Source organism: Camellia sinensis, chromosome 2 (assembly GCF_055761805.1).
Source record: "Camellia sinensis isolate YWXY chromosome 2, ASM5576180v1, whole genome shotgun sequence".
Lineage (NCBI taxonomy): Eukaryota > Viridiplantae > Streptophyta > Magnoliopsida > Ericales > Theaceae > Camellia > Camellia sinensis.
Genome location: NC_138962.1, coordinates 202922097 through 202940436, shown reverse-complemented (window position 1 = coordinate 202940436; position 18340 = coordinate 202922097). Strand labels below are relative to the sequence as shown.

Below are 18340 nucleotides of genomic sequence, written 5' to 3'. Positions count from 1 at the left end.
TCAAAATTCAATTAAGAATGATTAAATTGATTAATATGTGTCTAACCCTTAGGTAACACTTTTAAATATTTTAGTGGTCTCTTGTGTATCACTTAGAAATATCTTCTGAGAGAGAAGAAGAGAGTGTAGAGGAGGAGAGAGGGTAGAGATAACCTCAACAAGGAAGAAGATTGGGAAATTAAAGAGGATTGAGGAGATTTGAACCCAAGGTATGTATAATCTACTTTGAATAACTTCTTTCTTGGATTTGGGTAGGAATTTCTTGGCATTCTTGTGAATTAGGGTTTGTAATTGAGGATATGTATGTGTTAATTATTGAGTTGGAGAGATGTTCTTATCATTTGGTTGTTTGAAATCATTTGGAGTTATATGGAAGGGTTATATCTCATTCTTTGATTTCTCATGTTGACTTCTCATGATTATATGCATATGTTGTTTATATGTCAATGATAACCATGATCACAAAGGAATTAAGTTGTGTTTATGGGGTTGAAGGGATTAAAAACCTAATTGAGCTTATGAATCATGTATATGGTGTTGTTATATCCTAAAGTTACATTAATGTCTCCCTTCTTCTACTCTTTAATGTGATTGTTTTGTTGAATTTGTGCTTTGATTTGGACTGCCCAAAACAGGGGCTTCGACCGCACGTGCGGGGGTCATGGTCGCACGTACGGGAAACACCACCGCACGTGAGGGGCTCACAGCCGCACATGCGGAAAACAGGGGAATTCAAAGTTTGGCTACTGCTAAATATGCACGTGCGGGGTGCACGTGCGGCGAAGGGCCTCCACACGTGCGGCCCATGGAGAAAAATCCCGTGTGTTCCTTTTCCTCTGTTTCACCATCTGGGACTGCTAAAATGCGTGTTTGAAGCTTTTAAAATGCTTGTTAATTTACAGAGAGTTAACGAATCAAATTTGAATTAAAAAGGAAAAATGGGCTAATTGGTGAATTTCATGTATAGGTCACATATCGGAAGGGACTGTAGCTCCATCACAGCACTGTGAGCAATAGTACTATAATGACATACTTCGTTTATTGTTAATAGCTCTTATTAACGTTTTGTTCTCTGTAAGTTAATTATGTCGTTTCATGTTGAACGAGTGGAAATTTATGTGCGATATTGAACGATGAGATCCTTAAGAACTTGAGATTATTCTGCTTTGTTAACGATGGGCCCGAGGCCGTTCAGTCATCAACCACTAAATGTGACAACTCTGGAACTGAGGGAGGTGATGACACGCCGATGTCTCACCGACCCTAATCTGATTCAGATTGATTATGATTCAAGGCCTACGGCCAAGGGAGGTAGTGTACATGTTGATGTCCTACCTACCCTCCGATATGTAAACAACTGTTGATATGTAGGCCCAAGGCCGTTCTATATAATATGTTGGGCCTAAGGTCGTTCTGTTTGATATTGGGCCTGAGGCCGTTTTGTAACTATTGGGTCTAAGGCCGTATTGGAAATATTTACAGAATAAGATCAAATATGTAATCTGTACGTTTATGTGCATTGTAATTCATAAAGGTTTACTTGAAATTTCTTACATACTATTATTCACTGAGCCATGCTCACTCCGTGTTATGTCTGTCTCTGTAAGTAATCAACCCGGTGGTTAGTTTTAGTCCAGCTTTGGTAGCTTTTCTTTTGTCAACCCCGTGGAGCCTAAGCAGCTAGATGAGACTTCTTTATTTTTGTGAAGCCGTATCCTGACTCCTAGCTTTGGCCTGGACTTTTGCCAAGTATTGTTAAGCGTGTATAACCTCCACTGTTAATCTCTTGATTATACCCCAGTTGTGGGGTTGAGACTGTATGTATATGGATGTATATAGCTATCACTTATGAGTGTGCTTTATTATGTATAGATTCAGGTTATGAGTTATTCTGTGATCCTGGCATGTAGACGTTAGCTCAATGGATATTATTTCAAGTTGATGATTGCTTCCGTTCAAGCCCCATACTGTATAATTATTGAGTTTTGGCAACTGTTAGCGAGTTGGTCATGCCCAAACTTCTAAGGGTGGGTTTAGGGGTGTGACAAACTAGGTTATGTGCCATTCCAATTCTATTGGTTATATTATATAATACATAGGAGAAAAAATAAAAATTAATGGATATGTAACTAATAGAATTACAAAAACATACCACGTAGGATATGTGGCAGACATATGCAATAATTTTTCCTTAACTTGATTTTTATATATTAAAAGTGTGACTGATTTTTCTTTTCTTGCTGCTGGTTTTGTTGGTTTGTTGGTCTCTCACCAACTGGCGCTTGGAGCGTTGTGTTAGCTCCAAACTCTTATTTATTGATACATTGTATCATACTTCGTATGCTTCCATCAATAAAGATTTCTTTTGCCGATAATATATATCTATATATATATATATACATATATATTGAAAGTGTGACTGACTATTTTTTTGTTTTTTTTTTTTAAGAAATAACTGAATAAGTGTTGCACCATAAATAAAGCAGAGAATCGAAAAAAAAAACGAAGCATTCTCCATGCAATGGCTATAAGAGGCCAATAATGTCAAGCCCACCAACCTTGCTAACTAGATAACTAGGAATAATTTGGAACACAAAGAATTGTAACTTGTAAAGCAAGCAAATCTTTAAGTTAATGAAGGAATGTTCAAATTGTCAAGTTGTTTGGTGTGAAACTCATCGCCATCCGACCATTTCAACCTCCCAACACCCACCAGATATGTCATGTACTTAATCAGACGATATGTTTGTACTAAGATCTCTTAGATCTTTGTTAATAAAATATTATTGTTCATTAACGACATAATTTGAATAAGTTGTTACACAATATCTTGAATTCTTTTATTTGTTAAAGTATTCACCAAAAGGAATAATGTTGATTTTTCTAAGTGATTTATTATTATTATTATTATTATTTGTGTTACCAACCCATCTCAAATGGTGGCTTGTTTGTAGAAGTTATCATTTTTATTAGTTCCTTAGTGTTGAATTATTAATTAATGACCTACTTATTTAAAAGAGTAATACTATCCTAACCAAAAAAAAAAAAAAATTAAAAATTATATAAAAATAAAATATTTATAAATATGATTTTTATTTACAAAAATAACATTGTCATATTATCCTTGTAGTGCTTTTTCTATGAATAGAGTTTCCTATCTTAATTTTTTACTAGATGATGAACTTAAAAAATAACATATCACCTTCTTTGATAATATATTGAATTGTTAGTCACTGATTAATTTAAAACTTATAAAATAAATAACTTAATAATATTTTTTTATGGTCTTATGCTCATTATTGAATGAGTAGTTACATTCTTATCTCTATTTTTTAAGTGTTCACCAAAAAGAATAATCTTGATTTCTAAGTCATTTGTTATTATTTATTTATGGTAAATGCTAACAAGTGTCTCATAGTCATTGTTTAATGTTAGGGAGCGTGTAAAAAGTCTTTTAAAAATATGTAAAAATAATAAAAAATATATTGATTTAAATTAAAGTGTATTGAACTTAGTTAAGAGTGTATTGTGCTCTATAAAATTTTTATCTTTTATTTGTACATAAGGACACTTATTAGCGACACCCAATTTATTTATTTGGTTAAAAACGAATCTCAAGAGTGACTTGTTTGAGTTATTTATGATTTTCCATTAGTTATTAATGAGCCAGCAAAGTGCCAAGAAGCTTTCGCTTTCAACTATGCAAGACGAGACCCAATTTATTTATTTGGTTAAAAACAAATCTCAAGAGTGACTTGTTTGAGTTATTTATGATTTTCCATTAGTTATTAATGAGCCAGCAAGGCGCCAACAAGCTTTCGTTTACAACTATGCAAGACGTGGTCATGTTTTTATAAGGGCTACATATAAAGCTTTTCTCACAAAGGAAATGTTCATGATATCAAATTTTTTATTAAATAAATGATTAAATATCTCATATGAGTACAGGGTCCGCAATTTTATGAGTCCTACCTCCATGTGAGATATTTGGTTATTTATTTGGTAGAAAATTTAGAACCTATAACATTTTCCTTCTCACAAAAAAATTCATGTATCATCTACAGTTTAAACTTAATTAATGATTGATTATTTTTTAGAGCAAATTACATATACACCTCCTAAAGTTTGCTTAAAATATGGATTGCTTCTTATGATTTGTAAAACGATTGCCAAGATTTTTTATTTAACAAGATCAATTAAAAAAATAAAATTCTTAATTGCTCTCTTATACAATAATAAAATTATTTAAATTATTAATTGAAATAAAATTTTGACATCATTAAAAATTATTAATTAATTTGATAATTTATTAATATAAAAGAGTCATTTGTTATGAAATTAAAAATTTCAAGAATGAAATGTACCTTTTATAATCATATGAAGTAATTTATATTTTAATCATGTATCAAGGGTAATGGCTAATTTGGCTAGCCTAGCTACAAAATAGAGCAAAAGTTGTTTTCATTTGGTTATAAATAAGTTTTCATTCCTTTCTCCTTCCCATCTCCTCCGTCCATCACCTACTGCTGGTGACCCCTAACTTCATCTAGACCGCACACTTGCCACCGCTGGGGAGTCACCTTTTGCCTTGATCCTCTCTGCTCACTTCCTCACTTGCTTTACACTTTGCATTCTGCACTTTGCATCAAATCTTACTTTGGTCTTTACATATGAAATCATAACAGTCAACCTCTTGCATTTCTGGTCAAATCCAATTTTGGTCCCTACACATAAAATTATGACATTCAACCTTATACTTTGGGTAAAATCTCATTTTGGTCCCTACACAAGTGTTAATGTCCCATTTTTGTTACTTAATTGTTTAAATCTTTAACAAAATCTAGTCATATGACTACAACATGATGGAAAAAAAGGAAAATCATCTTCATTTTTCACCAATTCACATTTTATACAAAAATTTATATCAAAATATGACTGTATGAGGTTAAAATAAAATGCAGATTGTAAACAATTAAGAAGATGAACTAGGATTTTGCATAAATTGGAATTACGAAACTCTATTATTCATGGTAACACAATCTTCTATCTTTTCATCTTTATTTCTCTTGGATTTTTTTGTTGCATTTTTTATTATTATTTCAAAAGCTCTACTTTCTTGTTTTCTTGTCCCAATTTTTACCATACGAATATATATATTGTATTATATAACTCTCATGTGTTTATCACATAGGACAAAGCGTATTTGTGGGAAACATGGATGATTTTCCTCTCTTACCCTCATTTCGTAGTCACATTTTTATCATATGATTAGATTTTGTTAAGGATTTAAAAATGAAATAACAGAAAAGAAATATTGGCATTTGTGTAGGGACATGAAATTTGAGTAAAAGTGCAGGGGCTGATTGTCACGATTTCATGTGTAGGGACCAAAATGGGATTTGACCAAAAGTGTAGGGGATTAATTGTCATAATTTCATGTGTAGGGGCCAAAGTGTGATTTAGTGCAAAGTGCAGGGGTGCAAAGTGTAATTAACCCTTTATAAACACATGTGTTTACTAAATATATAATGCATTTTCTTTTTCTTTTTCTTTTTTTTTTATCAAAAATAAATATAAGCATGTTTAGTGTGTTTTGTGAATAAAAAAAAAAATATTGTTTTTAAAGTTATGTTTGAAAATTATATGATAATAGGGCACATATTAATGAATGGAAGAATTTTTTAGGTAGAAAACAACTAAAATAATTTTGCACTTAATAGTTGAACAGTTGATATGTATTATCACTACAAAAAAATACACTTTTGGCGACTAATGTTTTTGTCGCCAAAAGCCCAGATTTTAGTCGCCGAAAATATTTGCCGACCAAAAACTTTGGTCGCTGGATTTGTCGCAGATGCATTGTCGGCAAACGTAGTGGCGACTAAAAGAAATTTTAGTCGCTAAAAATCCACCAGAATTAGTGACTAATCTGTTAGTAGCCAAAACGGGCAGTAATTAGCGACAAAAAAAGGATTTAGTCGCTAAAAATCCAACATAATGCCGACTAATTTTTAGTAGGCAAAAGATAAGCTATTACCGACTAACGCTGTTTTAGTCGCCGATGAGTCCTATTAGCGACTAAGATATTAGTCGCCGAAAGTGTCATTTTTAGCTACTAAAGATTTTGTCGGGGAAAGCTTCTTCTAGTTTAGCTACTACAGGCTTTAGTAGCCAAAACTGTTTTCAGTTTTTCGCTACAAAACAATTAGTCACCAAAACTATTTTCTATTCATTTTAGCTACTAAATATTTAGTCGGCAAAAGATATTTTTATTTTTTTGGGCTACCAATTTTTTTGTCACCAAAAATGTCATTTTTTATTTTTTTTCATTTTAATAATTTTTTTTCAAAACCTATATATATCCACCACAACCTATAATACAAACAAATCAATATATATATTTATCACCTATTCCGTAATGCATGTTTCACTTACAACCATCAAACCAAAAATAATACCTTACAATGTTAACTTATATATATAAACCAACTAACATATTCCAATTACAAATAATAACGTCATACATTCCAACTGTGTTACCAAAACAATGTCCTCTATACACAAAACATTGTTACTATACTATGCATTGTAATGACCATTTGACATGGTACAAATTACCATGGTAATATGTACCACGACAAAAGGTAATCTATACATACCACCAGAGCAATTAACACAAGTTCCAAAAATACTATGTACCCTGCCAAAAAATATATGTATGATTCATCTAATTTCCACACAAAAAGCCAGGGACGACAAAAAACTTTCCAACTTTGCAATGTGAATTATCTTCCGGACAAAAAAAATAGAAGATCCACATGTCAATGCCAAAAGCCACCTACACAACAAAAATGTCACCCATTAGTTCCATTGTAAACAAAAATTTTCAACAAAAAGTATACTTAAGTAAATGTTCTAACAAAATTCCATAAGCAAACATATATGCACAAAATTTAAACACATAATTAGGCAAATTCTCTGAATAAATTAATATACATGTGAGGATCGTCACACAGTTGTTATCAATTAGACTAAACTAACACAAAAGCATAAATTCATGATCAAAATCGAGTACATTAAATTTATAAGGATCAAAATAATATAAGGGCCAAAACATATAGACCATCAATGTAATTTATCACTGTATATATTAACCATGTGTTGCATATACCAGCTGAGAAGGCTGCAAACTGATGATACTCCCCAGAATTCGGAATTTTGGAGAAGTTTCACATCCATATGGTTCATTTGGATACTATTTGACAATTTTTGCAGGTAATATATAGTTGTATCAGGTACTCATAACTCTGCCCGTAGAACATGCTATCTTGACATGACAAATGTTAACTTCTACCGAACAATACGAAGAATTTTGTTATTCAGACTATAGCCAACTATTTCCCAGCATGGACTTGGACGGAGTCAGTTCACATAAAAAACAAAAGTAAATTCCACATTTAGAAAAAAAGGTCATCATTTTTGTTTAAATTTTTTTTTTTTTTTATTTTGTTGGAATTCCATGTTGTCTTATGGAAATCAGATTATGCCATCAAGTGGTTACCTTATGAAATCAGATTATGCCATCAAGTGATTACAACCCGATGGAAATCAAATTATGCCAAAGGGAACTAACTTCATATTTCATTGAAATCAAGTGGTTACCTTATGAACTTCAGATTACCGTCCATCTGCTGCAAAGTCTACTCACATTATGCCTTATAACCTATTCGAAGCACATAACAACAAAAATTTGCATAGCAACTTTAGAAACCAATTCTATGCCAATATGATCCATATTTTTCTACAACTTGCATTAGCTTATCAATAAAATTATGTTTACCGAATTGTAGGATGACCATCTGAACCCTGCAAGAGGGTTGTCAGTCGTGACACCACGTCGTTCAAATGATTGAGTTGTACTTGTTGTGCCTCCCGTGCTTTTTTTTCCTCTTCAATTTGTTTCGTCAGCTCCTCTCTTTCCCTCATAATTTCCTCCCTATCTCTTTGCCGCTCCTCTTTCTCCTTTAGCAACTCCTCGTGATCTCTTTGCCGCTCCTCTTTCTCCTTCAGCAACTCCTCGTGATCTCTTTCACGCTCCTCACGAAGAGCCTCCAATTCCGTTCTCATTGACTCCATATGTTTGTCACGTGCTCGTGCCACATTCGAAGCTGTTGAAGAGGGTTGTGGGCCTATCCCACATCCACGCAAGTAATTTTTTTTTGCCCCGAGCACTTGCCTTGATAGTTCTTCGTGGGTCAATGGCAACCCCGCATCGGTGGCTACGACTTGTAGATTGACCATATCATCCTATCATGGCAAAAAAATAAGAAAGTCAAGATAGTTGAAGGAATTGAAAACAACTTTAGTAATTGATACACAACAAAATTGGTTTCAACATTCAATACTCACATGTAGCTCACCACATTTGGGGTCAATCCAGTCTCCCGTCTTCTTGGACTTGTGTGATTTCTTATAAAATTCAGGGAAATCTATTTGTCCATCCTCATTTGCCTATTATGTTTCAAAAATTTCCATTGATGAAGTACTACATAGTAATATTCAAAATGAAGAAGAATCAATCATCCATTATATTACTAAACAAATAACTACTTCTCACCATAAGCGACATTGCTATAGGAAATGATCGCGATCCACTTGTATGATTGTACGGGAGCATAGCCCTATTTGCTTTACCAGCTTTAGAGCGTTTCTAACAAGAAAAAAAAAATTACAAACATAAACCAATTTTGTTAGAATTTTTATTCATATTCACATCAATGAATTTCAAGAATGGGGTTTCTAATTAATTTGTTACCAAGTGAGATTCGTCTTTCCAAGCAACATCAATAAGATATCTCCAGTCATCCAAGCTCACTCCACTAGGCGGATGACTATACGGGTCATCAACACCCTTTTCCTCAAGTTCGAGGAACTCTTGCTTTAGATTGTACCTCCAATCCTTGTATAGCAAATATGCCTTTCTATCAAGAATTTGTTGAGCTTGTTCATCATTATCAAAATCATCCCCGATAACAAACTTGTCCTACAAACATAATAAGACAATTACTACATCAATTAATTTAAGCAATTACAAATAACTTAATAACGACATTATGGGAAGATAAATCTCGTACTAGCACCGCTTGGATGACCGCATCTTTGGTACTTTCATTGATTTTCGTCCATGACTTCACGCTCTGAAGAGGGCACAACCGTCTAATTTGCAATCCCAACTCATTCGTCGCTGGGGTTGCATTCCCTCCTGTGACTAGCACCGCTTGGATGACCGCATCTTTATAAACTCATATAAAATAATGACTTCGATATTTGCTGCTTCAGAACTGATATTGTGTTCCTTCAGAGCTTCATAAGCAACCTTGAGCTCCCCAAGTGCATCATCAGCAAGATATGGATATGGCTGCTGCTGCCGCTCTGAGTTCTCCACTGTAGACAAAGCCTTGGACTGGGCTATACAGTCACTCAAATTTGAATTAACCACCCTCTTTAACCACTGAACCAGGCATACAATCATTACCTCCATCTACATCATCTGACAACCCTTCCACTGTGTGATTTCCATTGATTGACCCTTCAACACTTTTTGCCACATCATCCTCGTCATCCTCCTCTGCAGATTTACCACCTTCCACTACCTTCATCTCCATTTTCATCTGTCTCCGTATGTGTAGCATCATCCTGACCCCTGTTTTTGGAAAAGTGATCGACCTCATGTGGCAAATTAGATTCCATGACTTCATTTTTCTGGTAGCTATAATTGCGATTACACTAACAGTTATTGACTACTAGGTCTTCATACACTCCCACTTATTGAACCAACTAAGGCATTCACATTGACTAACAAGATTAACAGACAGATTAACCTACAAATTAACAAAGGCATTCCTTACCAATCAGGTTAACAAGGCATTCACATTTTCTTTGTTTTTCTTCCTGTTTATGGGGTTCTCATTGCCTTAAAGACCTGACTTAGGCAGCCCAAGAAAAAGGAAAAAAGAATTTGTAACGAAGTAAGTGAAATGCTCTTACCCACGCCACCTGGCTGCGTCTCCTCCACCACTGTTTGTGTATCATCTGGTGGCTGTGTCTCATCAGATAACGTCAACGGGGTGCCAATAACTGCTGGTGGACATGCTTCAGAGCCTGATAATACGTTGCCACTTGTTGCTGTCTTCCGCCGCCCCGTCTTCATACCAGGAACCATGGTACCTACATAAGTAACCAGTTGGAGCCTTGTATTAAGTAACCAGCAGACTAACCATGAATAGAAACATCCCAACTCAGATTAACCAGCAGATTAAGCAACCAGCAGATTGACAAGATTAACAACTAGCGACAGCAGCCAGAGACAGACCAAAAAAACTTATCAAGATTAACCAGCAGATTCACTATGATTCACTATGAATTTGCTTCAGTAAATCTGCCAGCAGATGAGTAAACAGCAGCAAACATACATAAATCTGACTTCACTATGAATTTGCTTTTCAATTTTCTGCCAAAGTTCATACAAATTGTATAGGAAGTTAATTACAAGGGTACTAAGTCCATAGAATATGAATGTAGTTGGGAAATTGGGGTCCAAACAAGAAGAAGAAGAAGATGAAGAAGAACAAGAACAAAAAAAACAAAACAAGACATAATTAGTCTACTCACATTTAAAACTAATTTACTGAATAAACAAAGAATGAAGAAGTCATTTGAATAATTTTAGGGTGGTTATGATGATTTTATAAAATACCCATTTCAAATACCCATTTCAATACTAATTATTCAAATGGGTATCTCGAATACCCATTCGAAAAATGAAGAAGTCTTTGGGGTGGTTATGATGACTTTATAAAATACCCATTTGAAAACTAGATTCCACAAGCCCAACAACATCAACAGCAACATCAATCTCCAAACTGTACATTCAAGTCCTTTTACACCTTATCTTGGAATTAGACATCAAACCCTATATTCCTATGGACCCAGTATGATTTTATTCACCTATCTTATACAAATAAATAAAACACATTTTTCATTGCTTAAAATAACAAAAAAATTTGTCTTTCCATTACACTGTTTTGGGTTGTTTTAAACCAATCAATTACTAAGTTTTTTTGTTATAGTGTTTTCAAAAAACAGTTTTCCAGATTAAATGTGCAGATAATGATATAAACTAGTCCTCCAAATGATCATTACTTGTCTAAAACTTATACTACAATCTTCATAGTTTTGGGATCTATACCAACTTATCTCTCTCTCTCTCTCTCTCTCTATATATATATATATATATAGGCCTATGTACAGCAGCTACAGTCAAGTAGGATAAAGCTCTCTCAGTTGGAGCAGGATCTTCAGCGAGCTCGAAGCCAGGTTCTTCATTTTTTCTTGGCAAATTGTAACAAGATCGCTTAAAGCCCCCCATCACATCAACAAAACAAGACAGACAAACAAACAAAGTTCATCAACAATGTACTTAGAGAACACATAAAGTAATTTTACCACAAAGTGAGTTAAAACTCTAGGTCCGTATCTGTATCAAAATCAATTTCTATCTCATCTTCTTCGTCATCACCCGCGATTGTTAGTTCATCATCGTCATCACAGATGAAAGCATCATCCATAACACCCTCGGGTTGTACACGCTTTTTGGTATGCGAAACTTCCATTGAAATTATTTCAGGTTCAATGTCATTCCGAAGCAAAACAGCATCATCATCAATAGGGTCAGTTGGTACAACAGTAGTGGTCTCATCTTCTTGCAAGACGTCATCAAATTCTGGCACATCTACTTCTGGCACATCCCAAAGTCGTCGATGTTGAAACTTTTCTACGACTCGCCAATTCGGCCCTAAATTCGTATCAGGAACATAGAAAACTTGTTGAACTTGGCTTGGGAACACAAACGAGTCATCTTTATACCATCGACTTCTTACATCAACGGTTGTCACATGTGGTTCGACACGCAAAGTTCGACTACTACCGGTGTTATACCATTCACATTGGAACAAAACAACCCGATGTCCAAACAAATATGTCAGCTCCCACACTTTACAAAGGTAGCCGTAGAACTTTATCAATTGGCCTTCGTGGTCGCCTTCCACTACCAACCCACTATTTTGGCATTTACGACGGTTATCACGGTCGATAGTATGGAATCGGACGCCATTAGCAATGCATCCCGAATATGTGTTCACTAAGGCATTAGGTCCATTGGCTAATGACCACATCTCATCGGTTGCTTCGGGTGACTTTTGATTTCGCAGTTGGTTCATCTACAGAAGAAAGTATGTCAAGTTAATTCAAACTTAGAATAATGTAACATTATTTGCAAACTATACAATAACGAGCTTCAGCTTACGCGATCTTTGAACCATTTAGGAAATTCTTTGCATTGTCGCGTTGCAATGTTGCAATCACTTCCATATGTTTGTTGCAACACGAGCTTGTGTTCCCTACTTAATACAATGTAATTCATAAGTAATTGGAATAATGAAGACTTCGAAAAAAAAAAAAAAAACCGTGTACAAGATGTATGTTGCATGTATGATGAGGAATCGTACTCTAGATATTCGTCAACTTCCAAACTATTGTGTAGGACAAACCAATGAGCGAATTCGCGGTCAGTTACGGACACATCAATTTCCCTTGTGAGTTGACCAAAAGGACGAACATTTTGAGTGAAAATTGCCAACCCCGGCCCATTGTCACCTCCATCGTAGTTCCTTTCTTCCCGGTTAAAGACCGTTTCAACTCCATCCAAATACATTGAACAAAACGTCGCACACTCTTTCGATATGTAGCCCTCGGCAACGGAACCTTCTGGCCGAGCTTTATTGCCAACAAATCCTTTAAGAAGTCCGAGCATCCTACATGTAAACATCAGGCTGATCGTTAGTATGGTTACATTGAACTATATTTACATTAAAAAAGCACCCCCATCGTAGTTATACCTCTCAATAGGATACATCCATCGATATTGCACAGGCCCTCCAAGCATAGCCTCATAAGGCAAATGAATTGCCAAGTGGACCATGACATCAAAAAAAGCAGGAGGAAAAATCTTCTCAAGCTTACAAAGTATAAGTACTATTTGTTCTTGCAATTGCTCCAAATCAGTGACCCGCAATGTCTTTGAGCACAACTGTTTGAAAAAAGTTCCCAACTCAAACAATGTGGTCCCAATCTCGGTAGGAAGGTATCCTCGCATCCCAATGGGAAGAAGACGTTGTAGAAGGACATGACAGTCATGACTCTTAAGGCCAACTAACTTACCACCATTCGCAGTGACACAGTTGGATACATTTGCAGCATAGCCATCAGGATACTTAATCGATTTCAAGAAATCATAAAACCCTTGTCTCTCTGCCAGGGACAATGTGTAGAATGCCGGAGGCTTCTCGAAAGAGCCATTCGCATGCCTTATCAAGTGTAACTCCTTTCGTATTCGCATGTCCTCCAGATCCAAACGTGCTTTGTCTGTGTCCTTGTTCTTGCCATCTATGTTCAATAGTGTACCAAGCAGACTGTCACATATATTCTTCTCTATGTGCATGACATCAAGGTTATGTCGAAGCTTAAGTGTTTTCCAATAGGGAAGGTCAAACAAAATGCTTCTTTTCGTCCAGTTTGGAGTTGGCTTTTCAGTCCTTTGTCTTTTTTGGTTGGTTGGATGCTTTCCGTACGGCTTGTACGTCCCCAAATTAATTTGCTCGAGTATTTGTTCTCCCGATAACTCCACGGGTTTGGACCGATTCTCAATTTCACCGTTGAATAGCCTACTTCTTCGCCAAATATGGTTCTCAGGTAAGTACCGCCGAGCACCCATATACCCTATCTTACTTCGCAAACTCTGAGATGAAGCATCCATGTTGCAATTAGGGCAGGCCAAGTAACCTTTTGTACTCCAACCAGACAAGGAACCATATGCGGGGAAGTCATTGATGGTCCACATGACTGCTGCATGCATTGTAAATATTTGGCCATTTAAGGCATCATATGTTTGCACACCATGCTCCCACAAAGTAGTTAACTCTTCTACTAATGGTTGCAAATAAATATCGATGTCTCTTCCAGGTGCGGATCGTCCTGGAATAAGCAATGACAGCATGACAAATGGATCTTTCATACACTTCCATGGGGGTAGATTGTAAGGCATTAAGATTACGGGCCACATGCTGTACGATGTACTCATATTTCCGAATGGATTGAAACCATCTGTGGCAAGCCCTAGTCTTACATTCCGAGGATCCGCAGAGAACGTAGGATGCAACCTATCAAAATCCTTCCATGCCTCACCATCAGCTGGATGTCGTAGTACTCCATCATCCACACGCTTATCTTTGTGCCATGTCATAAATGCGGCTGTTTTTTTCGACATGTACAATCTCTTCAACCTCGGTGTCAAAGGAAAGTACCTAAGTATTTTGTGTGGAATTTTTTTACCCGTCTTGTCGTTCAACTTGTATCTACACTCCGTACATGTAGGGCAATTCTCCAATGTGGCGTTGTCCTTCCAAAATAGAGTACAATCGTTTTTGCATGCATGAATGGCCTCATATCCCAAACCCAATTCACGTAAGAACTTTTTCACTTCATAAAGAGTCCATGGAACAGTTTCATCACAGTTTGGTAGAATGTCTTTGAAAACTTGCATAACCATGTCGAAAGATTTGTTGCTCCATTTATTGTACACCTTCAAATGAAGCATCTTAATTACGAAGGACAAGATGGAGAACTTTTCACAGTCTGGATATACTTTGCGTTGAGCATCATCGAAGAACTTCATGAACTTCAACAAATTGTGCCTCTCCGAACTAGTACGTTCTTCGTCGATATTATCATCCATGAGACCACTCATGTAAATCTCTTCTAACATGGTAGGAAGTTCATCCACATTTTCGTGATTGTCAGTCATTCGATTCTCATTGGTTTCGGTATCATCGTTTCGCATACTAGGATGATCACGAAACATGGGAGCATGTTCCCCATGGTGCACCCAAGTTCGATAAGAAATTGTGATTCCTCTTCGAATCAAATGCAACCGTACAACGTGTCGACTAAATTTTGTGCCGTTCAAGCAATCAACACAAGGACAACGGATCTCATCCTGCGGCCCTAAATTCTTTGTAGCGAACTCAATAAATGACTGAACACCCTCTAAATACTCTTTACTTTTTAGCCGATCTTGTATCATCATCCAACTCTTATCCATTATTGGAACAGTACACATCAACCAAAGATGAACCTGGGAATGGACGGGAACTTGGAAAAATACTCTGTAATGGAAGAGAGCTTAAGTAAGTTTAAGGGTTCGATTAGCATTGCTTGTTGATGTTTACCGAAATAGTAATGACATATCGGGATGTTATGCCTATTTCTCAGCTGCATAGAGTTGGCTAATTTCAGTAGTAACTCGGCATGTATGCATACGCTAATGTGACATACATGAACAATTCTATGTCAAGTCATCTTACAGGGAGATATATAATTTATATGTAACAAACATTATACTGAATTCTATATATTTGTTCCAATCAGTAGCAAAATCATTTTAAAATTCAAGAAAAATATTAGACATTTACTACATGGTGTAAAACATAGATGGACACTTTACAATAATAATTTTACTCCATAATTTGACTGTATGATGAAAGAAATGAAGAATTTTTTTTCTCAAAGTAAAACCGAAAGTGGGGAAAAAGTATATCATAAATCATCAGTAAAGCTGGTAAAGCAGACAAAGTAAACAATAAACTGTCCAATAGCACAGTTTCATGTGTTAAATGCAACTAAAAATGGAGCAAAAAATTAACTTTTAATGATCTACTGATCTTTAAACAAACTTCAGGAGGTAGATATGAGTATACACGCTTTGTTTTCCGCCTCACTTTGAACTTTATGTCTAAATTGTCTACTTCATCATCTTCCTTTACTTTAAATAGAGAACTGAAAAAGCATACACATATAAATGAGCTTTCAATAGACAGACATTAAAAGTAGATACATTTCAAAAACACTATACAATTCAAAGAACAACCTGTTTCTTAACCTAAATACATTTTTTTTTTTTTTTTAAAAATGTTTATATCATTGTAAGTTGAAATGTCAATGTTTTGGCATCGAAATGACAATTGGTGTTTTGAAATTTATGCTTATCCGTCAGCATAATTAACTATAGAAAAATCAAACATAAAATAAATATAGATAAATTTAAAATTGCAACTTTTCTTTAATTTATTGTTTTTATTTTTTATCACATGACATTGCAAATCAACACTATAAATCCAAGCAGGCACATTTATCAATTGGAAGGTATTATTGAGTGAGTCAGTCTAGTAACATCAATTGTTCTAGCACTGTTTTCAATAGTTAAGAAATAAATGATCTAATTTTGAACTAGTGTCATGGACCCAGTGATAATAAATGATCAAATTACACACAACAAATTTGTGTTTTTTGAAATTCATGTACATAGTGAGAATACAGATAATTAAGTGATTCAAACAAATGAAAATTGAAAATTTACTCAAAAAAAGCGGGAGATGAAACATTGGATTTAACTACAGAAATTACATGTAACAGAGAGTACGTATTTGTAGCATTGGAAATCAAACAGATAAGTTACTCCAAGTCTACAATCCCGAAAATGGAGAGAAGAATGTTTACTTGATCAACGAAGTCTGAGCCTGTTGCATACTCTGTTAGCATCCCAACAGCAAAACCAAACATTGCCCATCTGCTCAAAAAATAAATGAATAAATAAAAATACAGAAAGATGAAAAATCCCAGGTTAAGAAATTGACTTGCCTCGCAGAATATTGAATTGATTTGTGTATGGAAGCAAAAATTATATTTAGAAACAATTTGAGCGACTAATCTATACTCCAAATTAGATGAGTTTGTTCAAACCAATGTAGGACAAGAAAATCAGCAATAAAACTTCAATAGTTGTCAAACATGCTCTGTGTATAGCCATCCACAAGTAGCATTGGAATTCAAGAGTGATGGATTGTAATCAGTGTATACCCATACCGAAAAAACCTAATAAAGAGGATTGAAAATAGATAAGCCTCTTGAGTCCAAGATGTAAAAGAACCAACCTGGAGGGGGATACAAAAAAGCTACCCTCGCAGGTGATTTGATGAAACAAAGAAAACAAAAACAAAAAAATAAAAATAAAAATAAACCAGAAGCGGGGATGATACACAAAAACAAAAATACCACTGAAGTTTATTTTTTTTATTTTCTGAAACACAAAAACAAACCCAAAAACTACAATACTTTGAGAAACAGATGATTTGCAGAAAGGGATACAGAGAAGCGGGGATGATACAGAAGGGGGGGAGAAAAGAAGTAGCAAACTTAATACCTGTAATCAGAAGCGGGGATGATACAGAAGCGGGGATACAAAAAAGCTACCCTCACAACCTCTTTCTCCAACCTCACGAAATCAGAAAAAGCCCTAAATACCTATAATCAGAAAAAGCCCTAACTTAATCAGAGCTTTGATTACGAAATCGATAGAGAGGGAGAGAGATACAAACAGACAGACACAGATCGATAGAGAGGGAGAGACAAATACCTGTAATCAGTGGTGGGCCGGACTGCAATGTTCGTGGTCGCGAGCGCCGGTGATGAACGACGGTGGCCAGCGGCGCAGAGCTTTGGTATCGACTGCTCTGTGGTGTGTGTCAAACAGAAGACAAATAATCCTTTGTTAAATGTAGGCGCCAATATTAATGAGTTTCCCTCTAAAAAAACATTTCGAAACTTCAGCGACTAAATATTTGTTTTGGTCGCCAAAAAGCATAAAAATTTCTCCCATTTTTTTGACGACAAAACGTTTTTGTCGCGAAATGTTATCATACGGCGACGAAATTGAACTTTGGTAGCGTAAAGTGGTTCAAAGCAGCGACTAAAAACAAATTAGTCGCCAATAACACTGTATGGCGACTAAAAACTTTGGTAGCTAAAAATACTAAATGAATGCCGACTAAAAATGGAAGTTTGGTCGCCGAACACCCTGTTTTTGGCGACTAAAATTGGTTTGGTCGCCAATTTTAGTCGCCAAATGTACGATTTGTTGTAGTGTATGCTCTATCAATAGTTTAAAAAAAAAAAAATAAAGAAGAAAAAATAAAATTAGCATGCTTGAGGACCGAAGTAGACCAGTTCAACTGGAAAACATTATTGTTATAGAGTTTTTTTACAAAATTTTTTGCTAAAATAATATATTAGTAATTTTTTTTATAATTAAATATAATTTAATGCACACTTTATTGTAAAAGGACAAGTCCAATATAATTATACCATTCTATATGCAAATTATTTATAT

The 18340-nt window shown here is 35.3% G+C and overlaps 1 protein-coding gene and 1 long non-coding RNA gene across 3 annotated transcripts; both read right to left on the bottom strand.

The window, feature by feature from the left end:
* Window positions 1–6190: 6190 nt before the first annotated feature.
* On the bottom strand, window positions 6191–9665 carry LOC114257897 (uncharacterized). The gene is made up of 9 exons (XM_082913354.1): window positions 9536–9665; window positions 9343–9444; window positions 9135–9292; window positions 8816–9043; window positions 8618–8710; window positions 8410–8511; window positions 7841–8307; window positions 7663–7723; window positions 6191–6838 (listed from the first exon to the last, which is right to left on the bottom strand). The coding sequence occupies exons 1-8, from the start codon at window positions 9663–9665 to the stop codon at window positions 7717–7719; spliced, it is 1287 nt and encodes a 428-aa protein (XP_082769480.1). The 3' UTR covers window positions 6191–6838; window positions 7663–7716.
* A 387-nt stretch (window positions 9666–10052) lies between these two features.
* LOC114312917 (uncharacterized) lies at window positions 10053–18093 on the bottom strand. 2 transcript variants are annotated; one of them, XR_014360568.1, is made up of 3 exons: window positions 17375–17476; window positions 16672–16741; window positions 10053–10227 (listed from the first exon to the last, which is right to left on the bottom strand). It is a non-coding gene; the product is annotated as an uncharacterized LOC114312917 (long non-coding RNA). The 2 variants fall into 2 exon arrangements; XR_014360567.1 differs by lacking the exons at window positions 10053–10227; window positions 17375–17476 and adding exons at window positions 15819–15951; window positions 17588–18093.
* Window positions 18094–18340: the final 247 nt, after the last annotated feature.